The sequence below is a fragment of the Gossypium arboreum genome, chromosome 1 (genome assembly GCF_025698485.1).
Source record: "Gossypium arboreum isolate Shixiya-1 chromosome 1, ASM2569848v2, whole genome shotgun sequence".
In the NCBI taxonomy this organism is placed as follows: Eukaryota; Viridiplantae; Streptophyta; class Magnoliopsida; order Malvales; family Malvaceae; genus Gossypium; species Gossypium arboreum.
Window position 1 is genome coordinate 7,631,396 of NC_069070.1, and position 27,422 is coordinate 7,658,817.

The following is a 27,422-nucleotide window of genomic DNA, read 5'->3' on the forward strand; positions in this document are numbered from 1 at the left end:
TTCTCAAAATTATTTTTTCAGAGACTACTGTAGCAAAAGAGCGTCTGCGTGGAAGCTTATTTTAGTACTTTTGCTGACAATACATCCTGCTTGAAGCGTTTTTTATACTATTTGCACAGACACGTCTTCTCAAACTTATTTTTTCAGATACTACTGTAGTAAAAGAGCGTCCACGTGGGAGCTTCTTTCAGTACTTTTGCTGACAATGCATCCTGCTTGAAGCGTTTTTGACACTATTTGCGCAGACACGTCTTCTCAAATTTATTTTTTCAAAGACTACTGTAGCAAAAGAGCGTCCATGTAAAAGCTTTTTTAGATTAACAAATAATTTAATTAAGTTACCCTAAACCCCAAACCCTAATTTATTTGATTTTTTTTTCTTAAATACCCTAAAACCCTAAAATCCTAATCTAATTTTTTTAAAATTTATAATTAATTTACTTAAGTAAGCCTAAACCCTAATTTATTTGATTTTTTCCTTAAAAACCATAAACACTAAACCATAATCTAATTTTTTAAAATTAGTAATTAATTTAATTAACAAACACTAAACCCTAATTTATTTAATTTTTTCCTTAAAACCCTTAAACTTAAAAACCCAAAATTTTCAAAACCCTAACCCTAATTGCGAAAAATCCTAATAAAACACGGGAAGCTTCCTCAGGAGCGCTTTGCCTACGATGATGAAAAGCGCCTCTCAAGGCGCTTTACGTCTGTCAGTAAAAAGCGCTTTGAGGAAGCGCTTCCTACTTTTTTCCCCGACAACGCTACCGATGTGGACGCGTTTTGTAAAAACTGACCCATTCAGATAAGTAATTTCTGACCTGGCCTATTTCGGTAAATTTAAAAAAAAAAAAAGCTTTTATTGGTAATTTTCCCAAAATTTAATATCTATGTATGTATTTTCTTTGTAGCATTTGGTGTTAGTAATATGCTTGATCAAGGCCTAAGCTGAGTAATGCTACTGTAAAAAGCCTGCATTTTATGTTGGGTCAAGGTCGAATTTCACTTCACTCTAGCTTTTGGAATTGACTATGCTTATGACAATCATCCATCACCTACAAATGGAAAGTTCAACATATTTTTTAGAAACCAAGAATTTGGGTTAAAAAAACTTATCATTCAAAGGTTAATTGTTGCAGGTTCCTCTTACATCCTTGTCAGGCAAACCACTGCCAACTACAAGACAAAAGTAACAGTTTTACTAATATGTATGTGACAATAATATTTGGTCTTTATATTCAGATGTCGTGCTAATTGGGCTCAAGAAGATATCAGCCTCATTAATATTACTGGTATTTTGCGGGAGATCTCCTGGGCCAAAATTATAATAAAAGGTCAACCAATGAATTGAATACAATATTATTTTCTTATACTATCTACATAAAACTTTTCTTATGGTATCTAAGAGCAACAAACGGTTGAAATATTACATAAAACATATATTCAAAGGTCAAAATTTGCAGATTTCTCTCCCCTGCCTTGTAAGGCAAGTCACTCTTCTTGTCTCAATTATCATACCCCTGCAGCCAGACAAAATAACATCATTATCATACCCTGCAAGAAGATACCGGCTTCATTTATATTACTGGTATTTTGTGATACAGCTCCAGGACCAAAGTAGCAGCGTATTTGTTGTGATTAAATATCCCAGATTCATAATTACGACAAAGGCAACCAAAGCATTGCTTTATTTTTAATCTCTATATGCCTTCAAACCTTTGTATTCTGCATTCTAACGCCTATATATTGACGAGAGTAATTCTTCAACTCCAAGCCTACATCACAGCAGCAATGGAGTCTTCTAAGCTTCTCATTGCCCTTTTCGTTGTTCAAGTTTTCTTCCCTTGCCATATGTCAATCCAAGCAGCACCCGAGAACTCGGACCTTTTCCGAGAATACATAGGAGCTGAATTCAACAACGTTAAATTCACTGATGTTCCCATTGATTCAAACGTTGAATTCCACTTCATTCTTTCATTTGCCATAGACTGTGACAGCACCTCATGTTCTTCTCCAACAAATGGGAAGTTCAATGTCTTTTGGGACTCTGATAACCTTAGTCCTTCCCAAGTTTCTTCCATCAAGAGCACCCATTCAAATGTTAAAGTAGCTTTGAGCTTAGGAGGGGACAGTGTGGGAGATAGCTATGCTTCCTTCGACCCTTCCTCTGTAGATTCTTGGGTTTCTAATGCACTTTCTTCACTCATAGATATCATGCAAGAGTACCATTTGGATGGGATTGATATTGACTATGAGCACTTCAATGCCGATCCTGACACCTTCGCTGAGTGCATTGGGAAACTCGTAAAAACCCTCAAGAATAATGGAGTGATCTCTTTCGCTTCCATAGCTCCATTTGACGATGATGATGTTCAAAGTCATTACAAGGCCTTGTGGCAAAGCTATGGTGACCTCATAGACTATGTCAACTTTCAGTTTTACGCGGCTTTTTTATTAAACTAATCCAAAAAAATAAATTAATTATCAAAATAACTCATCTTTTTAATTAAATACAAAAATAATCCGTTTTTTACCGTGAAAAGTGGTGGAGCCATATGATATGGCGCCACCACAGTGCCACGTCAGCAAAGGGTGTTAAAAAATTATTTTTTGGTGAAGCCATGTTGAATGGCGCCACCAGTATAAAATATCAGGGAAATACTTAAAGTTCTGGAAAAATGGGGAACTTAAAAAAAAATTTACCATTTTCGGGTGGAGCCATTGTAAATTTACCTTTTGTTTTCTTTTTCTTTTATTTTCATATTTCTTTTGTTTTTTCTTTTATTTTTATATTTCTTTTTTTACTTTTTTTTTTGCTCCTTAATAAATTTTATCTTTTTATTTTTTTACTTTTTGATTTTTTTCTTATTTCATTTTGTTTATTTTGTTTTATTTTTATTATTAACTTTAAAAATTTGTAATGTATATTTAAAATGTTTTATAATACTTTTTAAAATTTTAATTATTATTTTTAAAAATATTTTTTAACTTTAGATATATATTTGTGAAATTAATTTTTATATATTTTAAAATGTATTTTTAAATTAATTTTTAAAATTTTAAATATTAACCATATTTTTAATAATATAAAATCATTTAAACATTTAAAATTTGTAAATACAATTTCTTTAATTTCTTTTTAAATTTTTAACTTTTTTTAATTTTTGAAAAGTTTGGGGACTTTAATAATAATTTTTCATTTCTGGTGGAGCCATTTCAAATGGGGCACCAGTTTCTGCCACCTTTATTTTTTTTTTTTTTTACTTTTTATTAAATTTTGTCTTTTCTTAATTTTTTTCTTTTTTAAGTTTTATATTATTTTCTTATTTTATTTTGTTTATTTAATTTATATTATTAATTTTAAAAAATTGTAATGTATATTTAAAATGTTTTACAATTTTTTTAAATTTTAATTATTATTTTCAAAATTATTTTTTAACTTTAGATATATATTTGTGAAATTATTTTTTATAAATTTTAAATATATATTTTTCAAATTAGTCTTGAAATTATTGGTTTTATAATATTTGAAATGTATGTTTAATATTTTATTAATTTTACATACAATTTTTAGATTTTATTTTTAAATTCTTTTTTAACATTAGATATATATATTTAAGTTTTAAAGTTTAAATTAAAATGAATATATATTTATTATAACTAATCACATCATGTTAGTGATGTGACTATTAATAAATTTAAATATTAATATAAATATTAAAAATTAAATATTATTTTTAAATATTAAATATTTTTTTCTTTTTTATTGTTTTGTTTTTTATGTTTAATTATTATTATTAAATTTAAAAATTTGAAATATTTTATTAATATATATATATATATATATGTAAATTTTAGATATGTATTTTGAGATTATTTTTTAAATTTTAAATATAATTTTAAATACATTTAAAAATCATAATTTTTAATAATATAAGAAATCATAATTTTATTTTGTTCATTTATTTTATTATTAATTTTAAAATTTTGTAATGTATATTTAAAATTTTTATAATATATTTTTCCAATTTTAAATATTATTTTTAAATTCTTTTTTAACTTTAGATATATATTTAAATTTTAAAGTATAAATTAATATATATATATATATATATATTTATTATGACTAGTCAAATCATGTCAGTGATGTGATTATTAATAAATTTAAATATAAATATAAATATTAGAAAATATATAAAATATATATATATATTTTTTTATTGTTTTGTTTTTTTAAAAAATTGTTATATATATGGGTGGGGCTTGGTCCTCCTTGTATAGATGAAGAGGTTGAACAAAAGGTACGTATATTAAACTTTTATTTTTTGTTTTTATATTTTATAGTTAATATAATATAAAAAATAATTGTATTGTATTTTTGTTTTTTATATTATACTGATTTTAAGATGTCTTCTGGAGCAAATACGGATCACACTTTATCGATGATCGACGAAATAGTAAATTTTATTATAAATTAAATAAAAAATCGGTTTAGTTTCCCCCTTTTTTTTGCTAATCGCTACTCTGTTGAACATGTTTTGACTGCTTTAAAATATTTATCTCTAATTAGTTGTTATTTAGCTTCTGTTGAACATTTTAGATTATTAATTTGATTATACTTTGTAATACTTTATTTTTGTTATAATTGATTTAGATATACATTGTAGCGACGTAAAAAAAAATTTCGCTTTCGGTCGCTAATTAAGGCGATTATTTGAAAATTTAAAAACTGACTTTTGATTTTATTAAAAAAAAAGTCGACACCGATCTTTTTTTCTAGGTGTGACCGGACACCTAATAAATCATCCTTTTTTAGAAAAGAAAACTTATTCTTGCACAAAAATGAAGGCCGAATTTAGGTCTACATCAAAAGCCAGAATAACATTGGGTTCGGGAGTCGGTTACGCGCGAGGAAGGTATTAGCACCCTCGCGAAGCTCAAAATTGGTATCTTATTAAACATGTGTTGTCTTGATTTTCAAAAATACGAATTCAATTTGACATTTAAGTGTGATCCAATTGAAGGAAATGAGAAGTTGTAAGTTTTTGGTTTTTTAGAAGGATATCCCGTTTTTAACACGAGCTGACTAACTTCACCCAACATAGCGATGAAATCAATGACTTAATGTTAAAATCGGTACATTGCCTTATTCTTAAAAATTAAAATGTAAAAAGTTTCTAAAATGATAGTAAAAAAATCTAAGAATATTATTGTAAATAATGCGAATAGTGATGTGAATAATAAAGTATATAAAATATAAAATATTAAAATATCAAAATATCAAAATATTAGAATAATAATTAATATTGACAAATAAAAAATAAAATAGAAATAAAAAGTGTACATAATATATATATATATATTAGAAATAATAATGATGTTTAAAAATAATACTATTAATAATACTATATAAATATGTACATATATAAAAATAAATACGTGATAATATTAAAAATATGTACATAATATAGTGTAAAAATACATACATAATATAATTAAAATATATACATAAGATAACATGTAGGAAAAAAATATAGTATTAAAGATATATACATAAAATAGTATAATATATATATATATATATACGTAATATAAATTTAGAATATACCTAATATATTAAAAGAATATATATAATATAATATTAAGAAATATAATAATAACAAAAAAAGAGAGGGAGAGTGGGTGATTTTTACACAAGGTCGGCCACCGTCCGATCATCGGACCATGGCCAACCACCGTCGGTGCTCACAGTACATGGCGATCGGACCTCAAAAAAACTTTTTCGGTAAAAATGGGAAAACTTCCTCCTTTTATTTTTACTTTCGTATAAAAGAAACAAAATAAAACTGAAAGGAAAACAATAAGCAAACAAAGAACTTAAAACGAGAATAGACAAAGAAACCTCTTTTGCTTTGATCTTTGATTAATCTCCAAAAAAAAAAAAAACTAGCCTCTCCAAAAACTAGCCTTTACAATAACTCTTCTCCTTGATTACTCTAAAAAAACCTCTCAAAAATCCTTTACAATAACTTTCTCCCCCAAAACTTCTTCCTCCCCTAAATACAAAATATGAGAAGGCTTATATAGCCATTTACAAAATATTTTTTATTGTTTATGTCTTCATTTGTAGGTACAAGTGGTGGTGGAGCAAGTGTGGCTAGTGGAGTAGGTAGTGGAGCAAGTGTGGCTAGTGGAGTTGGTGGTGGAGCAAGTGTGGCTAGTGGAGTTGGTGGTGGCAAAGGCTAGGATTTAGTTGAGAAAAGTTTAGATTGTGGGCTAGGGTTTTTTATTTTGATTTGGCCTTTGGGCCATTGGGGTTTTGATGTAAATTAGGCTTTGGGTAGTTAAGATTTTGGGTTTTGGGTTTAATTTTGGTGGGTTAGGTAAGGTTAAATTGGGTTTTGATGTAAATGGGTTAAAATTAGCCTACAACAGCTGCCCCTCTTTGCTTATTATCGTGTAACGGGAATAAAGCAAAGACACAAAGAAAGGCCAATTTTGCCCGGTCTTACTAAGTATGGACTTCTTTGGTGCTCTTCTCATCCAGGTAGTCTCTTTCCAAACCACTGTTTCTTGTTGTCTTGATCAAATCCACTGCATCTTCTGATATATGCCTTGTAGCTTCGATATACTCCAAGGTGACTTCAAAAAGATAAGATCTGCAGCTTCAATCTGCTCTTCCATCGCTTTAGTCAGATAAAATTTGTGGTCTTCTCTTCTGCAACTTTTAGAAAGGCAAGATCTAATATCATCGATCAGCTCCACTGCAACTTCAATTAACTTCACTATAACTTCAGGGATATAAAATCTGTGTCTTCGATTAATTCCAGTCTTTATTCTTTACTCGGCATGTGATCCTGAGCTTAACTCATTTCTCGCAATATGAATTGACTCTTTAAAACTAGACATTAAAAACAGAAATTGAAAATAGCTCAGCACGTGAGCCAAGGCTCAACTCACTTCTCGCAATATGAGTTGATTTTTAAAACAAAATTTGTAAAACAGATTTTGAAAATACCTCGGTATGTGACCCGAGGCTCAACTCACCTCTCGTAATATGAGTTGATTTTTGCAAAGCATAAATTGAAAAAAAAAAACCATCAATTGAAAATACCTCGGTGTGTGACCTGAGGCTCAACTCACCTTTCGCAATATGAGTTGATTTTTTTGACAAACATAAATTGAAAAAAAAGAAATTGAAAATATTTCAGCGTGTCCTGAGGCTGAACTCACCTCTCGCAATATGAGTTGATTTTTTGGAAAAACAAAATTTGAAAAACAGAATTTGAAAATACCTCAGCGTGTGAGTCAAGGCTCAACTCACCACTCGCAATATGAGCTGATTTTTTTGAAACACAGAAATTGAAGAACAGAAATGGAAAACACCTCAGCGTCTTGAGGTTCAACTCACCTCTCGCAATATGAGCTGATTTTTTGAAAGATGAAATTGAAAATACCTCAATGTGTCTTGAGGCTCAACTCACCTCTCGCAATATGAGTTGATTTTTGACAAACAAAAATTGAAATTACCTCAGCGTCTTGAGGTTCAACTCACCTCTCGCAATATGAGTTGATTTTTGACAAACAAAAATTGAAATTACCTCAACAGTCACGAGGCTCAACTCACCTATCGCAATATGAGTTGATTTTTTGAAAAAGAAATTGAAAATACCTTAACGTGTCTTGAGGCTCAACTCACCTCTTGCAATATGAGTTGAGTTTTGACAAACAAAATTGAAATTACCTCAACGTGTCCCGAGGCTCAACTCACTTCTCATAATATGAGTTGATTTTTTAGAAACATAAATTAAAAAACAAAATTGAAAACACCTCAACAGTGTCACGAGGCTCAACTCACCTCTTGCAATATGAGTTGATTTGAAAAGCGAATTTGTAAGGCAAAATGAAAAAGAATTGAAAATACCTCAACAGTGCCACGAGGCTCAAGTCACCTCTCACAATATGAGTTGATTTTTGAAAAACAGAAATTAAAAGCAGAAATTGAAAAACAGAAATTAAAAATACCTCGGCGTGCCCCGAGGCTCAGCTCACCTCTCGCAATATGAGTTGATTTTTGAAAAGCATAAATTGAAAAAACGAAAATTGAAAATACCTCAGCGTGTGACCTGAGGCCCAACTCACCTCTCGCAAAATGAGTTGATTTTTTTGAAAGATAGAAATAAAAACATCAAAATACCAAAAGATGTCATCTGGTGGAACTTAGGTGTCCTTTCCTTTGATTCAATACAGCTATCATCGAAACCTCTTGTTCTGCTGAAATACATGTATATGTCATGCATGATGTTATCATGAAATGCACATGTTTGCCTTAAATGCCTTTATGCCTACATGATCATGCTATGCGCCTTGGGCTTGCTTGTCATATGTCCCTTTCCGTCATGATTTTTGATGATCTGCGTTCATTGCTTTGACTCTTGACTTTCTCTTGAGGCTCTGTACCCATCCTCTAGCTTCACGACTAATCTGCGTTTCTCAGATATCGCTCTTTTGCCCCTGGTTGAACTTTGTCCTTGCTTTAAGGCTCTTGTACTTATCAAATTCTTATCCGGGTAATGCTTAGCACTTCTTTTGTTTAGAGTATGTCATTTCACTATTTATCATGTAAATGAACCACATAATTAGATGCATAAAAATGGTCAGGTAGGGACAAAAGGATACCTCACATTTATACATTTCAAATGTAGCAAACAAAGAAAGTTAATCAATGATAGTAAAAAAAAGTGTCATAAAGAGAAAGGGGATCGCATTTCAACAAATACAAATGCTCTAGATATTCAACGCATGAACTTTTCCATGTTCCTCAATCAAGAATCTTTTCGAGCATGGCTTTCTTGCGTAAGAGATTTTGAGTTTTCAGAAATGCTTCAAATACTGTAGTCTCTCTGTTTGACCCACCGTTCAAAACGCCTTGCTTTTTAAGCCAGTGCTTGCTTCATTAGAACGCCCTTTCGAGTTTTCATCCTAATATTTTGTGTTAATCAAGACGCCCTTTTCGGTTTTCACCTTGATCCTCTCTCTTTTCTTTTTCTTTTCTTTTATTTTTTTAAGATGCCCTTTTCGGTTTTCATCTTGATTTTCTTTTTTTTTAAGCATAATATTTCTTCACAGCATTTGAATTCACTGGATTCGATAACTCCTTTCCATCCATCTCAGTGAGAATCAAAGCTCCACCCGAGAATACTTTCTTTACGACGTATGGTCCTTCCCAATTTGGGGCCTATTTTCCTCGGAAGTGCTTTTGTATTGGGAGAATCTTTCTGAGCACAAGTTCTCCTTCGTGGAATTCTCTTGGCCGTACTTTCTTGTCATGGGCCGCGATCATTCTCTTCTGGTACATCTGTCCGTGACAAATTGCCTTTAGACTTTTTTCTTCGATGAGGTTTAATTGATCATATCGAGCTCGAACCCATTCTGCTTCTTCTAGTTTCGATTCCATTAAGACTCGTAGAGAGGGGATCTCAACCTCGATAGGTAGCACAGCTTCCATTCCATATACCAGAGAGAAAGGAGTTGCTCCCATAGATGTCCGCACAGATGTACGATATGCATACAAAGTAAATGGTAGCTTATCGTGCCAATCTTTATATGTCTCGGTCATTTTCCCAATAATCTTCTTAATATTCTTGTTGGTTGCTTCAACAGCTCCATTCATTTTCGGGCGATAGGGTGATGAATTATGATGCTTTATTTGAAATTGTTCACACACCTCCTTCATCATCTTGTTGTTCAGATTCATGGCGTTATCTGAAATGATTCTTTCAGCAAACCATATCGACAAATGATTTCCTTTTTCAAAACACAGCAAGCTGCGGTCTTCGTCACGTTAGCAAACGGCGGCTTTTATCCATTTTGTGAAATAATCAATGACCACAAAAATGAATCGGTGTCCATTAGAAGCTTTTGGGGAAATTGGCCCTATAACATCCATGCCCCACATAGAAAAAGGCCACGGAGAAGTCATGATGTGAAGGGGCGAAGGGGCTGCATGAATTTTATCACCATAAATTTGACATTTGTGGCATTTTCGTGCAAAACTAATGCAGTTACTTTCTATCGTCAGCCAGTAATAACCGAGTCTCATAATCTTCCTGGCCATAGTGAAACCATTGGCATGTGTCCTACAAATTCCCTCATGGATATCTTCAAGTATTTTTCGGGCTTCAACAGCATCTACGCATCTCAAGAGCACTTGATCTTTTCCTCTTTTGTACAGGATGTCCCCATCAAGAACGAATTCTGCTGCCATTCTTCTGATTGTTCTTTTGTCGTTCTCATTTGCTTGTTCGGGGTACTTTTGATTCTTGACGTATTCTAAGATATCATGGAACCATGGCCGTCCATCTGGCTCTTTCTCAATGCTGAAACAATGTGCAAGGACTTTATATATGCTCATTTGAAGAGGCATTATTTCTGTTTCTCTGTTTGCTTTGAACATTGAAGCCAAAGTGGCCAGGGCATCAGCCAATTGGTTTTCTTCTAGTGGGAAGTAATTAAAAGTTATTGCTTCGAATTCTTTAATCAGCTCTGCCACTAGATCACTGTATTTAACCAATTTCGGATCCCTCACTTCCCAATCTCCACGGATTTGGTAAATCACCAACGCTGAGTCTCCATATACCTCTAAAGTTTTGACGCTTCGTTCAATAGCTGCACGAAGTCCCATGATACAGGCCTCATATTCTGCTATGTTATTGGTACAGAAGAAATTCAGCCTGGCAGTGAAAGGATAATGATTCCCGTCTGGTGAGACTAGGATTGCTCCAATTCCATGCCCCAAGGCATTCGACGCACCATCAAAACTTATCTTCCATGGCTTCTCTTTTGATGATTCGGATTTCTTTTCTATGATGCACATTAAGTCTTCATCTGGGAAATCAAATCTCAAGGGCTCATATTCCTCTGTCGTTCGAGTCGCTAAGAAATCAGCTATTGCGCTCCCTTTTATCGACTTCTGACTTACATAGGCAATGTCGTATTCCGATAGGAGGATCTGCCATCGTGCCATTCTTCCTGAGAGTGCCGGTGATTCCATCATGTATTTTATTGGGTCCAGTTTTGAAATTAGCCATGTCGTATAATACAACATATATTTCTTTGAGTCTCCGAGCTACCCAAATTAGAGCGCAACAGTATTTTTCAATGGACGGATACTTTGCCTCATATTCAGTGAACTTTTTGCTGAGGTAGTAGATTGCCTTTTCTTTCTTTCCTGACTCGTCGTGTTGCCCCAGTACGCAACTCATTGAATTTTCAAACACAGTTAAATACAATATCAATGGTTTTCCCGGAGTTAGCGGTACTAGCACTGGAGGATTAGACAAATATTGTTTTAGCTTATCAAAGGCCACCTGGCATTCCTCATTCCATTCTCCCGGGTTATGTTTTCGAAGAAGCCGAAAAATTGGGTTGTATTGGTTGGTAAGTTGAGCGATGAATCGGGCGATGTAGTTTAATTTCCCTAAAAATCCTCTGACTTCCTTTTGTGTGCGCGGAGGTGGTAACTCTTGAATGGCTTTTATTTTTTCTGGATCAACCTCGATACCTCTTTTACTGACAATGAAGCCTAACAACTTTCCCGAGGTAGCCTCAAACATACATTTGGCTGGATTAAGTTTTAGCTGAAACTTTCTCAGCCTTCCGAACAACTTCTTGAGGTTCACTACATGCTCTTCTTCCCCTCAGGATTTAGTAATCATATCGTCGACGTAGACCTCTATTTCTTTATGCATCATGTCATGGAATAACGTCACCATAGCCCTCTGATATGTTGCCCCAATATTCTTTAACCCGAATGGCGTCACCTTGTAACAGAATGTTCCCCACATTGTTACGAAGGTAGTTTTCTCCATATCCTCAGGGGTTATCTTAATCTGATTATACCCCGATAATCCATCCATGAAAGAAAACAATGAATGTTTTGCTGTGTTATCCACCAACGTATCAATGTGTGGTAGGGGAAAATTATCTTTAGGACTTGCTCGATTCAGGTCACGGTAATCCATGCACATTCGTACTTTGCCGTCTTTCTTTGGTACCGGGACTATGTTAGCCACCCATTCTGGGTATTTGGAAGCTTGTAAGAAACCCGCATCAAATTACTTTTTGACCTCTTCTTTTATCTTTAACAGCATCTCAGGTCTCATCCGTCTTAGCTTTTGCTGAATGGGTTTGTATTCTGGTTTCAGTGGGAGTCTATGGACTGCTACATCTTCATCCAATCCTGGCATGTCTTGATATGACCATGCGAATACATCTTTGTACTCGCGGAGCAAAGCAATCAAATTATGCCTGGTGTCCTCTGAAATAGAGGTCCCAATTTTCACTTCTTGCTTCTTTTCTTCAGTTCCCAAATTTATTGTTTCGACAGATTCTTGATGAGGCAAAATCTGTTTATCCTCTTGTTCTACCATTCCTAGCATGTCAGGCGATGAGACATAGTCTTCAGCATTTTCTTCGGCTTCGAATTCTCCTAAACAAACAGCCTTCTCAAAATCGATTTCAGGACTCGTAACGGGTTTGTTCATTCATTGATATCTGAGCACCTAAAAGTTGAATGGAAAAGGAAACTATAGAGTAGCATTAAAGTATTGGGACTAACAAGCATAATATTATGACATGATGTGAGATATATGCAATGACTGGCTGTGAAAAGAGGGAAAAATTATGAAGTTAATGAGAATGAAAAGACCATGACAAAATGCATCTCATTAATGTTCACTTAAATGATAAAGAGCAAATCATAAGCTCTAGCAAAAGAATCCTTACTATTACTTAGGGATACACAAAAAGAAGAGTGTTAACATTAAGCATTACTCTGGAGAAGACTTAGAAACTTCAAGGAGATCCACAGCAGTCCAATTGTTCAAAACGAATCCAGGAGGACAATGGCGTATCATTGAAACATTTTTAATTGCATCATTTCCTTTGTCAATGACATTTATACTGATATTCTGAAGACCCCTTTCAATTAATACCAGCGTGCTTCTTGGATTATCTTGCCCAGGGTATATCATTCCTGCAGATGTAAATGTTTTTGACAAAGGAGGGTATGTTATAGGCTCCCATTCTAATTCTCGGCCTAAGGCTCTTACAATCCGCCTTTCTCGATCTTTCTGTAACTGTTTTCTTCTTTGTTGCATGTCTAGCTAGAACCCCAAAAGTATCGGGCCTTGTAGTGCACTGGTTTTAGAGCCCTGACTATTCCTTGTAGATACCTTCCCAAACCTTTCCTTACTCGGGCTCTTTTTCCTTTGACTAAAGCAGTCACCATCTCCATCATTTTAGCCATTTGATCCCTTTGCTCGAGCGATTCCTCTCGAGATCTCACCATTAAGTCTCTTGTCTCTTGCTGTGACTTAGCCAGTTGTTCTTGTAATTCCCTTTGGACTCTTTCCATTCTTTTGATTCTTTCATTGAACTCAGCCTCAATTGTTCTAGCTTGTCGACGCGTTCTATACGAATGGCGTGATTCCAGATTCGAAGTGTTGTGACTGCGAATTATATGATTCTAACCTTAACGAATGATCATGGGATAGATATATGCAATGAATGAATGAGTGTATAAATGAATGTCAATCATGAAAGATATGCAAGAAATGGGTGCTGTAGCGACGTAAAAATTTTAGCTTAGCTTGGTCGCTAATTGTGGCGATTTATTGAAAAAAAGTTTGAAATTTGACATTTGATTTTGAAATTTGACATTTGATTTTTGAAATAAACAGGGAGTCGCCACCGATCCTTTTTCCTAGGTGTGATCGGACATCTATTAGATCTCTTATTAAAACAAATAAAAGGCTGAGTTTAGGTCTACGTTAAAATCCAGAGAAAATTTAGGGTTTGGGAGTCGGTTAAGCGCGAGGAAGGTATTAGCACCCTCGTGACGCCCAAAATTGGTATCTTATAAATACGTGTTGTCTTGTTTTTCAAAAATACGAGTTCAATATAAGATTAAATCGTGATCCATTTGAAAAGACAAGAATTTTCAATCTTTTTGATTTTTTTTCTTGAGAAGGATATACCGTTTTAACACGAGTCGATTGATATTCACCCAGCATAGCGATGAAATTGACAACTTGGTGTTAAACCGATATGTTGCCTTATGCCTCGAAATTAATCGGAAAACAGGAATAAGATTTTCGAAATAATGCAAAGCAAATCGATATGAAATAGAAATAAATAAAAGTGCCAGGTATATATTAAAACAAATAATAAATAGGATAATAATATTAAAAACAATAATATTAAACATGAAATAAAAACAACGAATATATATATATACATAATAATAATATTAAAAGTGTGTACATAAGATATATATAGTAATGGAGTCATAAATATACTATACATAGTATTTGAAATATATATATAAAATAGGAAAAAGACTAACTAATATAGTAAAAACGCATATACATATGTGATATTAAAATGTATATAAAAGAAGATATGCGTGTAAATATATGTACATAAGACCGTATAAAAGTATACAAATATGATACTAAAGTATATGTATATATACATATTAGAATATTTATTGAAACTAAAACTAATACTAATAATAGCAAAACTAATAAAATAATATAGTACAAAAATATGTAACTAAAAACACTATAATATGAATATGTACATATAATATAATATTAAAATATACATAATATATACATATATAAAACATGTATTAAGATTAATAATAATAAAGATGATATAAAGATATGTACATGAAATAAAAAACATATAACTAATGAAAAATAAATAAGGAAATATACGATATAAAACGTATGCGATATATATATACATTAGAAGTGATAAATAAAAATATTTATGCGATAAAAATACGTATATATATAGTAATAATGATAGAAATACTCAATATATAATATTTAAAATATATATACATAATACAAAACATATATAGCGTAGTATTAAAATATAAACACAATATATACATTTTGAAACTAATAATAATATAAAAAAACTATTGATAATACTTCACGAATACATACATATTAAAATATACGTAATAATATATATAAATATAATATTAAAAGTATGTAACATATAAATATATATATACACATAGTACAATACATAATATGGGCACATTAGAAGTAATAATAATAATAATAATAATAATAATAATAATAATAATAATAATAATAATAATAATAAAAATTAAAGTAGAGTAACGAAAAAAGGTAAAAAAGGATGAAATTGAATTAAAAACTAAATTTTGGGGCCAATTTGAAATAAAAACTAAAGAAAAGGACGAAATTATAACATGCGCGTAACTTGGAGGGGCTAAAAGGGAAATTTTCCCAAGCCTCCAAAATGCACAGCATTGAATGGGACTAAATCGTAAGGCGCGAAAAATTATGGGGCCAAATTGAAAATAAAAAATGACTTAATTGTAAAAGAGTGAAAAAGCGGAAGGACCGCCCGCATAAATAAACCATTAATAGAAAACACGTGGATCCTTGGCGGGTTTGGATCGAGTCGGGTCGGGTAGGCTCAAAACGACGTCGTTTTGGGGTTAAAGGGCAGCCCCCAAAACGACGTCGTTTTGGAGGGCTATATAAGGCCAATTTTTGACAAAAAAAATCATTTTGAAGAGAGAAATAAAAAAAAGAATGGAGAAAGAAGAGAGAAGGGACGGGGGAAAGGAAATCCAACCGGGGGGCCACATCGCCGATCGTCATCCGTCGTCTGTCGCTGATCTTAAGCCACTCACGGCCACCACCTACGGTGGCCGGAAAAGGTAAATTTTTTTTTGCTTAATAATATATGTATATATAAAGAAAGAAAAAAACAACAAAAAAAAGAAAGAAAAAAGATTCGAAAGAAGAGGAAAAAAAAAATGCAACCTTTTTATTGATGTTTCTTTTGTGTTCAAAATTTGGAAGGATTTTTGTGTTTTTTTTTCTTGTCATGACTGTCGACTTTATGATATTGGCATGTGAAACCTTCTTAGTGAAGCAATTGACGACCACGACGATGATGTCGACTAGAAGCTTTTGACGAGATCATCCCTAGAACATCTATGCCCCACGTATTGAAAAGTTTGTGAAAAGATGGAAGAAGCACGTGAGTCTTGACGACATAACTGATGCTATTCCCTTCCCATGGTGGACCAACAACATCTGATCCTCATTGATTAGCCTGGCTGATGCAGAACCATTGTCATGTGTTCTTTACACACCCTTATGGACCTCTTTCCAGATGTTCCTAAGTGCGTCTTAATATGATCGTGGGAAAACATCCTTGAATTCTTGGAAATAACTCAATAGTCTTGCCTTATTTCTGTGGTGAGCTAGGTTTCGATCTTCATCTCTTTCCCAAGCTCACAATGTTAGCTGACCCTTTGTAAGTTAGGGTCTGTCTTTCATCTCATTCTGTCATCCTTCACGAATCAGAAGATGGATACAATCTATGTCATCTTCGAAGTCCTGAGATTCCTCTAGACACATATCTTGCTCCAAAGGGAGTTAGTAACAGCGTCGCTCGTGACATTGATATCTGGGGACCTACTGTGGGTATGAAGGAAAATTCTAGAGAATAAATGATTCTAAGGATGATTATTTGTATAGGATGATCATGAATGTAAAATAAAAGAATGAAAGTCCAAATAATAAAAGAATCTATAAATAGAAGAAAATTTACTAAAAAAGATACATTTCATTGAAATAAAAATCTTGGACCAAAACTTATTTCTCAAAAGAAATCTTATCACCTCTAGGTCTTAAGGCAATAAGTATGTTTTGAATATTACTCTAGATTAGCTTTAAAAGTACACGGATCTCTTCCACTGTCCCATTGTTCAAAACACTCCCAAGTATGTAAAGTTCGGAGGTGGGTGATATCGAGATGTTGGGTACGAATTAGAAGTACAGTGGCTTCCTGTTCCTACCACACGGGTTTCTGGCTCTTTTTTTTTTCTTCATGGGTACTGCCCTTTTGAGCTCTCAGGGCCTTCCATCCTTCCATTATTGATGGCATTTTCTATAAGTTCCCCAGATATTACAATGTCCGCAAAGTCTTTCGTAGCACTTCCTACCAACTTATCGTAAAATGGCGCTTTCAAAGTGTTGATGAAGACCACTATTTCAGTTTTGGTTAAAGGGGGTTCTACTTGTGCCGAGATGTCCTTCTATCTCTGCGCGTACTGCTTAAAAGTTTCCGTCGGCTTCTTTTTCATCATCTGTAGAGTCAACCGATCAGGCACATGTTTGTACTATTCACAAAATGCTGATGCTAAGTCTTTCCATGATCGGATCCTTTCTCTACTAAGTTGATTATACCATCGAAGAGCCGATCCGACCAAGCTGTCTTGGAAATAGTGTATTAGCAACTTATCTTTATTCACGTGACTCGTCATTTTTTGGTAGAACATGACAAGATGCATTCTTGGACATCTCGTTCCGTCGTATTTTTCAAAATCTGGTGCTTTAAACTTCCGAAGCAGAACTAGATCAGGCACCAGACTGAGCTCCTTGGCACTTCCTTGAGCCTTTCTTCAAAACTCCTATACTTGCCCCGAACATCATGATCGTCTAATTTTAACTTGGCTATCTCTACTGGGTCATCCCAATCTGGAATATTGGGATCAATAGGATTAACTCCGGGGTTTGATACAGATATACCTTGCCCTAAATGAGTAGGTGGTACAGGTCGTTGCTCTAAGCCTCTGAGCTCCTTTTGAGGACATCCTCTTTGCGTTACATGAACGTGAGGCGGGTGAATCTTGGGGATAAAACGGATCCTGATCATGATTAACTCTTGACTGAGGTTCCATAATGTCAGGACTCTGCATAAGTCCCTTCCCTTTAACAAAAGCTGACATCATCTCCATCATTTGGCCATTTGATCCCTTTGCTTGAGTGATTCCTCTCGAGACCTTGCCATCAGATCTCTCGTTTCCTGCTGTGATTTAGCCAACTGTTCTTGCAATTCTCTTTGGGCCTTTTCCATTCTTTCAGTTCTCTCATTGAATTCGGCCTCCATAGTTCTAGCTTTTATCCGCGTCTTATACAAATGGCGTGATTCCGCATCAGAAGGCCACAATCCGAGATCATACGGTTTCAGCCTCAGTGAATGATTAAGGGACATGTACATGCAATGAATGGATGAATGAATAAATGGCAGATGAATGTCAGTCATGAATGAATATGCAAAAATTTGGTGTTAATTTTAAGATAGCCCCTATTTAGGCATTTCCTTAATCAAAAGAGTCTATTACACAACATTTTGGTCACTCGTATAATTGACTCCTCCATCAGAAACCCGTTTTTGGCAACCAATCTCTAATCAACACCTTCCTAACAAGACGCCTATAATGCATGATGTAAAATAAGAATAAAAACAAACAAACTTTGTTAGCACAACACATATGAACAGAGAAAAACTGTGGACAATCTAACAAATTAAGCTACTTGGTCCAATGGACTCGATTCCCTTGCATAGAAAGCGTAAATGTAAAAGAAACAGAAGGTAAGATGTGTTTTTCCCATGTACTTATTTCGGTGACGAGTAAACAGACGGAAGTTCGGCACGACTCTAGTTGGATGGCTCGTATGGTTCACTATATGCGGTTTTGGTTCTAGATGGGTACTCGAATCGTCTGTACTGTCATCTACTAAGATTAATACAGAGCCTCGGTCATGGCCCATCATAGGCTTACGAGATCAATTCGAGGGATTACATTTACTTATACCTATGCGGAGGGACGAGTTAACTCACGAAAGCATAAGTCATATGTAACCCGAAAGTATTCACTAGCTTGTACGGAGGGACGAGTTAACTCACGAAGGCGTAGCGTTTACTTTCACTTAAATGGACGAGGCCCGGGTAGAGAGCTCATGCTATGCAAAATACAAGTGCACGGTGTGTGGGAGAAACTCACAAACCTTTACGTTTTATTTAAAAAACTAGACCAGAACTAAAACCATAAAAATTTAAAGCTGAATAACAATCGGATAAAACAAGTTGGGAGAATATATCCAACACTTCAAAAACCCAATTTTGGGATCACGACTAAATATTAATTTGAATAAGGAATTTTGAAAATTTTGACAACACGCGTTTAAGTGACTCGACTCTCAAAAACTGACGTCCCTAGCGGAGTCGCTAGCTGTAGCGACGTAAAAAAAAATTTCGCTTTCGGTCGCTAATTAAGGCGATTATTTGAAAATTTAAAAACCGACTTTCGATTTTATTAAAAAAAAAGTCGCCACCGATCTTTTTTTCTAGGTGTGACTGGACACCTAATAAATCATCTTTTTTTAGAAAAGAAAACTTATTCTTGCACAAAAATGAAGGCCGAATTTAGGTCTACGTCAAAAGCCAGAGTAACGTTGGATTCGGGAGTCGGTTACGAGCGAAGAAGGTATTAGCACCCTCGTGACGCCCAAAATTGGTATCTTATTAAACACATGTTGTCTTGATTTTCAAAAATACGATTCAATTTGACATTTAAGTGTGATCCGATTGAAGGAAATGAGAAGTTGTAAGTTTTTGGTTTTTTAGAAGGATATCCCGTTTTTAACACGAGCTGACTAACTTCACCCAACATAGCGATGAAATCAATGACTTAATGTTAAAATCGGTACATTGCCTTATTCTTAAAAATTAAAATGTAAAAAGTTTCTAAAATGATAGTAAAAAAATCTAAGAATATTATTGTAAAAAATACGAATAGTGATGTGAATAATAAAGTATATAAAATATAAAATATTAAAATATCAAAATATTAGAATAATAATAATTAATATTGACAAATAAAAAATAAAATAGAAATAAAAAAGTGTACATAATATATATATTAGAAATAATAATGATGTTTAAAAATAATACTATTAATAATACTACATAAATATGTACATATATAAAAATAAATACGTGATAATATTAAAATATGTACATAATATAGTGTAAAAATACATACATAATATAATTAAAATATATACATAAGATAACATGTAGGAAAAAAATATAAATAATATAGTATTAAAGATATATACATAAAATAGTATAATATATATATACGTAATATAGAATTTAGAATATACCTAATATATTAAAAGAATATATATAATATAATATTAAGAAATATAATAATAACAAAAAAGAGAGGGAGAGAGTGGGTGATTTCCACCACAAGGTCGGCCACCGTCAGTCACCGGGACATGGCAAACCCATCGGTGCCACCAGACACACGGCAATGGGACCTCAAAAAACTTTTTCGTAAAATGAGAAAGCTTCCTCCTTTTATTTTTACTTTCGTATAAAAAAACAAAATAAAACTGAAAGGAAAACAATAAGCAAACAAAGAACTTAAAATGAGAATAGACAAAGAAACCTCTTTTGCTTTGATCTTTGATTAATCTCCAAAAAAAAAAAAACTAGCCTCTCCAAAAACTAGCCTTTACAATAGCTCTTCTCCTTGATTACTCTAAAAAAACCTCTCAAAAATCCTTTACAATAACTTTCTCCCCCAAAACTTCTTCCTCTTCTAAATACAAAATATGAGAAGGCTTATATAGCCATTTACAAAATATTTTTTATTGTTTATGTCTTCATTTGTAGGTACAAGTGGTGGTGGAGCAAACGTGGTTAGTGGAGTAGGTAGTGGAGCAAGTGTAGCTAGTGGAGTTGGTGGTGACAAAGGCTAGGATTTAGTTGAGAAAAGTTTAGGTTGTGGGCTAGGGTTTTTTATTTTGATTTGGGCTTTGGGCCATTGGGGTTTTGATGTAAATTGGGCTTTGGGTAGTTAAGATTTTGGGTTTTGGGTTTAATTTTGATGGGTTAGGTAAGGTTAAATTGGGTTTTGATGTAAATGGGTTAAAATTGGCCTACAACATGCATTATTTGTAATTGTATTTGTATACTTAAAAAAAAAGTTAGTATTACTCATCTCCAAACATCAAATTTAATCACACAAATTATAATAGAATAGATATATTATAAAATAAATTAGGATATTTTCATTTTTTTAAATAACTACCCTTAAAATCGACTTACTTAAAACTTTACTCTATTTTTACTAATTTCATACTTAATTTATTAGACGGTATCTAGGGATTAATACGGAAAACTATTACTTAACGAGCTCAATTTATGAAAAAAATTCTTTTAATTTTAATACATATATTATTAAAACAATAATAATAAAAGTGAATATATTTGATTATTTACTAGTTAATTTATAAATAACTAGAAAACATAAGTATTTGTTTAAAAATTACTTTATGTTTTTAAAATTTATCATCTAAAAAATATTAGTATTCCTTGAAAACAATTTTTTCTATTACTCACTTTAAAATTTGAATAAGATATCATAAAATTTTAAAATTAGAAATATATACGTATTGTAGCCATTGGTGTCAAATTGAACTTGCTTGAACCAATCATCTTTTCTTCGGTTGCTTTCTGGTTTGGACTTATTTTTTACACTTGTGGAGTTTGAATTGCTGTTCAATGAATTTCTCTTTTCTTGTAATTTTACTAGTCCCCAGTTTATATTCCTGGTATAGTATAAGTGTGATGTTTTTGTTTTCTCAACCTTTCAAATTTACGATTGAATATTTTTTTTATGATTAAATTATATAGATAATAGATTTATCGTATTTTTTTAAAAAATTTGCCATTCAGGATGGTTTTCAGGTTTTGAGGTTGCGGTGTCATTTTCCCAAGTACGATCCTGGCGAGCGGATCATGCCATACTTACGGTTGGCCGGATTTGGGGACGTCGCATTGATCCGGAGGTTTGACTTGAGGCCGAACTTACTATCCGCCTTGGTTGAGCGGTGGTGTATGGAGACCCACACTTTCATTATGTCGTGCGGAGAGTGTACTATCACATTAGAAGACGTCGCTACGCAACTTGGGTTACGAGTTGACGGTGCTGTGGTCACGGAACGAAGCAAAGTGTTGGAACCTTCTGTAGTATGCCACAGACTGCTTGGACGGTCCCCTAGTGATGGGGAACAAAATTTCACATGCTTGACATTGGCATGGTTGAGAGCAAATTTTAAACAGTTATGGAGCACTGCCACTGAGCAGGAGGTGATGTATGCTGCTCGTGCCTATATAATGCAGCTGATTGGGGGGGTACTTATGCCGAACAACACGTCTAATAAAGTCCACTTAAAGCACTTGCCTCTATCGGAGGATTTTTCTCGTGCCGGTAGTTACAGCTGGGGATCTGCAGTGTTGGCTGCATTATACCATGAGCTTTGTCGAGCAACAAAACATGAGGTTAGAAATATGGCTGGTTGTCTGGGTCTACTGCAGTCTTGGGCTCTATACAGGATGCCGTTTCTAGCTGCTGTTAGGCACCAACCATATTCGTGGCCACTTATAAATAGGTAAAAACAAAATTATGCTTAACATTTAACGACTTATAAGTGTGGATAATATTTTTCAAAGTTTAACTGCCAACGTGTTTGTTTCGAGTTCATTTCACCTAGAGCAACCACCGACATCATTTGATATGTTTGGTAATAATATGTACTCCACCCCGCCTCAGGCCACGATCGACCCAGTTGCCAATCCATCAGATGTGTACAATACACCTGAACGTCCACCCTGTCAACGAAGGCTCGTAAACCGTTATACCCCGAGCGATGATACCACTCCTGGTTCTTTCCAATTTTAAGTTATGTAAATTTCAAGTATTATGTCATGTTTGTTGTATTGGTTTAAGGTTTCACAACTTATACATTAGTCTTTTTTTATTTAATTTATTATAATATCTTTTAAAGTATTAAAAGTTGCAACTATTAATTTTAAATATAATTTTAACACTAAATAATACAAACTTTATTTCTAAAAGATCATAAAATAGACAGACCTCAGGTACAACATTTAATTTATTTCAGATCGTGAAGATTGGCCAGTGTAGACGTTTCCATGGGGACATTTACTCCGATTGTGGCCAACTATTCTACATATGGTGCGACGCTTTGGATCGACTTGTTCTCTTATATCCATGTTATTTCGAATCCTTATTGTTGTCGGTCTACCTTTGACTCTCCTACGTAGTGACCGATTTGGCAACATCTCAAATGCAGGCGGTTGCAATTCCCATGTCGATATATCTCTTAATACGGGGAACTCGTTACCCTAAATATGCAACGTACGTTCAAGTGTGTACACATCGTCGATATATTGTTCGACATTCAAACTATCGTAGCACAAGCTGCAACCACATGCGCACATGGGTACCATAGTGTTTGGAACATCCCGCACTCATACCGCCTGTTTCGGAGATCAACTCCATAGGACCGTGGCGGGATCCTTGACCGACGACTGATATACTCTGTCACTCGAAAAGTTTCCAAATTTCGAGAATATAGTTCTACATTCATCAACCTAGCCCTTTGAGTGTTATCTTTCATGGCATCTCTGATTTTTTCGACGTACACGTGTACTGCCTCTAATTATTTTGCATGTTTCAACCCCATTTTTGGCATTAAAGTTGCTAACCTGTAAAATGTGGCTGAAAAAACAGCTGAAATTGGCAAGTGACGCATACGCCTTAAGACGGAGTTAACGGCCTCAACAAGGTTAGTTGTCATATGACCATAACGGTACCCCTTGTCAAAACACTGAGCCCATTGCCACGGCTCCATGCTACCCAACCACTGTCTGAGAGACGGTTTGGACCCCGCCATATCAATCTCTAACCTCGCCAACTTATGTCTGAATCGGTGTGCTTCCAGCTCGTATCCTATGTATGTATTTCGATAAAATGCGTTAAAATTAGGAAATGAACTTGAAATAATTACAAATACGAATTTAAATATGATATTTTTACCCATGTTCACAATTCGTTTGCGCCAGTCTCTGTTCTTATACTCATTGTGGAAGTTGACAGCGATGTGATGAATACAATAGATAGACCTCCACGGAACCTCTGATTGTCGAATTGCAGCAACAAGACCCTTCGATCTGTCAGATATAATGCAAATGTTGTCTTGCTTGACAACATGTATTCGTAAGTTTCGAATGAAATATGCCCATGATTCAGAGTTCTCAGACTCTACGATGGCAAAAGTGATTGGTAGTACATTTCCATTACCGTCTTGTGCAACCGCAATCAGAAGTATCTGCGTGTATTTTCCATAAAGCCATGTTCCATCAACTTGCACTAGTGGTTTGCAGTGGGAGAAGGCCTTAACACATGGATCGAAAGTCCAGAACAGTCGATGAAAAACTCTTTTTCCAAGTTCCAATTATCCATTAGGGCCTCTATAAGGCCACGTTTGCAAGTCCACGACAGTTCCTGGGACGTACTCCACCATTGCTGAATTCCAACTCTGAAGCTCATTGTATGACTCATCTTAGTCGCCGTACAATTGTTGCATGGCCATTTGTTTCGCCCACCATGCTTTCCTGTATGACACTCTGTACTGAAATCGAGCTTGCATGTCTGCAATCAATGTCGACACAGGAATGATTAGGTTATCTTTCACTAGTGGCATGATACAGTTGCAAACACTTTTGGCATCCAATTTTCAGTGGTCTTGAGACATACGTGCGACAGTACATGTGTGACGCCCTTCTAATTTTCGTATTTGCCACTGTTGAGTCCTCTGTATAAATGCAGCACGAACTCGCCAACCACACCCATCGTCGGCTCTCCAACATTCCCCAACATATAATGTAGGTGTAGATTTGGCAACCTTGTAATCAATTGACAACTTTATGCTGTATTGTTTGATGGCAAATACACAATCCGCCTTGTTCTCGAACTGTTGGCCAACGAACAACTCTTCCAACTGTGAATTTGATGCCAATCTATGAGCAAGTACTATATCGGGGTACTCAGGGAACTTGGATGCATGCGCTACATCTGGATCTACGTTCAACATGTCGCCCCCAGGTTCATTTCGTAAAATGATGCCACGACTCGGATTTCTGAATGAAGGGCCGTAAACATCTTCAACCTCCTCCGGGCCTTCATCATCGATATCGTCAGGAACCTCATCAACATCGGGGTCACTAAAATCTTCAACGTCTTGATCAGAATCTTCACCAGTATTGGTCATTTCTCTGACATTTGCCTCTGTGCTTATTATCACCTTGGGATGTATTTGTGGACAGGGACCGATGGTAGGGTTGTTGTATGAACTTCCACCATAATTAGGAATTTCAGGTATCTGCGATGTTCCACCGCATTCTAATTGGTCTGTCCATCTAACATTAAGATCAAAGTCAAATTCGCGATGTTGACTTATTAGACTAACATTCTCAACAGGCTCTAAGTCTGCTAACTCAGCAAATAATTCAACTGGTTGGGGATTCTCACTCCCAGTCGACCACCATATTTCCATCATAGTGCCCAAGTCATCATCATCTAATAGCTGCATCGCACAAAATTTGAACGGATCTGTAGAGATTGGAAACTTGTAAAATAATTTGGACATCGCTATTCCACAACAGATAGCTATTTTCGCACTGATCTTCCTTTTCATTTCTGCTAGCTTCACATTTTTTTTGAATCGCAAACCTACTTTTTGCCGACCTTGAAATACACAGCCAATATCACCTTCTAAAATTTCACCATAAAAAACAACATACACCAAAAACACCTCATTATTCATTTTTAACAGATTTTTTCAACTTTCATACTGAACACAACTACACCTACTCTATATATAGAAGAGAACCAAGAGGTGGAGACATAAAGAATGGCTCCACCAAAATATTGTGATTTTTGAGAGTATAGGGGCCATATAGCAAATTTACCATTTCCTGGTGGAGCCAAATAATTTTACCATTTTTAGAGTATGGTTAATATTTAAAAATAATATTTAAAATTAAAAAATTAATTTAAAAATATACATTTAAAATTTATAAAAATAATTTCAAAAATATATATCTAAAATTTTAAAAATAATCTAATAATAATATTTAAATTTTTAAAAATATATATTATAGAACATTTCAAATATACATTACAAATTTTTCAAAATTAATAAAAATTAAATAAACAAAAAAGAAAAAAATTTAAAACTTCAAACAAAATAAGTAAAAAATAAAAAAATCTTAATTTAAAAAATTGTATGTAAAATTAATAAAATATTAAACATACATTTCAAATATTATAAAACTAATAATTTCAAAACTAATTTGAAAAATATACATTTAAAATTTATAAAAATAATTTCACAAATATATATCTAAAGTTAAAAAATAATTTTAAAATAATAATTACAATTTTAAAAAATATTGTAAAACATTTTAAATATACATTACAAATTTTTAAAATTAATAATATAAATTAAATACACAAAATAAAATAAGAAAATAATATAAAACCTAAAAAGAAAAAAATTAAGAAAAGACAAAATTTAATAAAAAGTAAAAAAAAAAAAAAAAAAGTGGAGAGAACTGGTGGCGCCATTTGAAATGGCTCCACCAGAAAATTGAAAAATTGTTTTAAGGTCTCCCAAACTTTTCAAAATTAAAAAAAGTTAAAAATGTAAAAAGAAATTAAAGAAATTGTATTTACAAATTTTAAAAGTTTAAATGATTTTATATTATTAAAATATGGTTAATATTTAAAATTAATATTTAAAATTTTAAAAATTAATTTGAAAAATAAATTTTAAAATATATAAAAATTAATTTCACAAATATATATCTAAAGTTAAAAAATATTTTTAAAAATAACAATTAAAATTTTAAAAAGTATTATAAAACATGTTAAATATACATTACAAATTTTTAAAGTTAATAATAAAAAATAAAACAAAATAAACAAAATGAAATAAGAAAAAAATTAAAAAAAATAAAAAGATACAATTTATTAAGGAACAAAATAAAAAGTAAAAAAAGAAATATGAAAATAAAAGAAAAGAAAACAAAAATGTGTCAGAAGGCAGAAAAGTAGTGGCGCCGTTTAGAATGGCTCCACTCGAAAATGGTAAATTTTTTTTTAAGTCTCCCGTTTTTTCAGAACTTTAAATATTTCCCTGGTATTTTATACTGGTGGCGCCATTCAACATGGCTCCACAAAAAAATAATTTTTTAATACTCTTTGCTGACGTGGCACTGTGGTGGCGCCATATCATATGGCTCCACCACTTTTTACTGTAGAAAACAGGTTAGTATTTAATTAAAAAAATAGATTATTTTAATAATTAATTTATTTTTTTGGGTTAGTTTAATAAAAAAGCCAGTTTTACGCCTATGATCAAGGAACAACGGTTTCTCAGTTCATCAGTTACTTCAACACCCAAAGCTCTAACTATAATGGTGGTAAGGTTTTAGCCAGCTTTATAAGCGACGGCAGCGGTGGCTTGACACCGGAAAACGGCTTCTTTATTGCCTGCAGTAGGCTGAAGAGTGAGACCAAACTCCATGGGATATTTGTTTGGTCAGCAGATGACTCTTAAGAGAAA

The 27,422-nt window shown here is 33.5% G+C and overlaps 1 protein-coding gene across 1 annotated transcript; it reads left to right on the plus strand.

The window, feature by feature from the left end:
• The first annotated feature begins 1,678 nt into the window (after window positions 1-1,678).
• LOC108482848 (chitinase 2-like) lies at window positions 1,679-27,416 on the plus strand. The gene is made up of 2 exons (XM_017785931.2): window positions 1,679-2,438; window positions 27,197-27,416. The coding sequence occupies exons 1-2, from the start codon at window positions 1,708-1,710 to the stop codon at window positions 27,414-27,416; spliced, it is 951 nt and encodes a 316-aa protein (XP_017641420.2). The 5' UTR covers window positions 1,679-1,707.
• The last annotated feature ends 6 nt before the right edge of the window (window positions 27,417-27,422 follow it).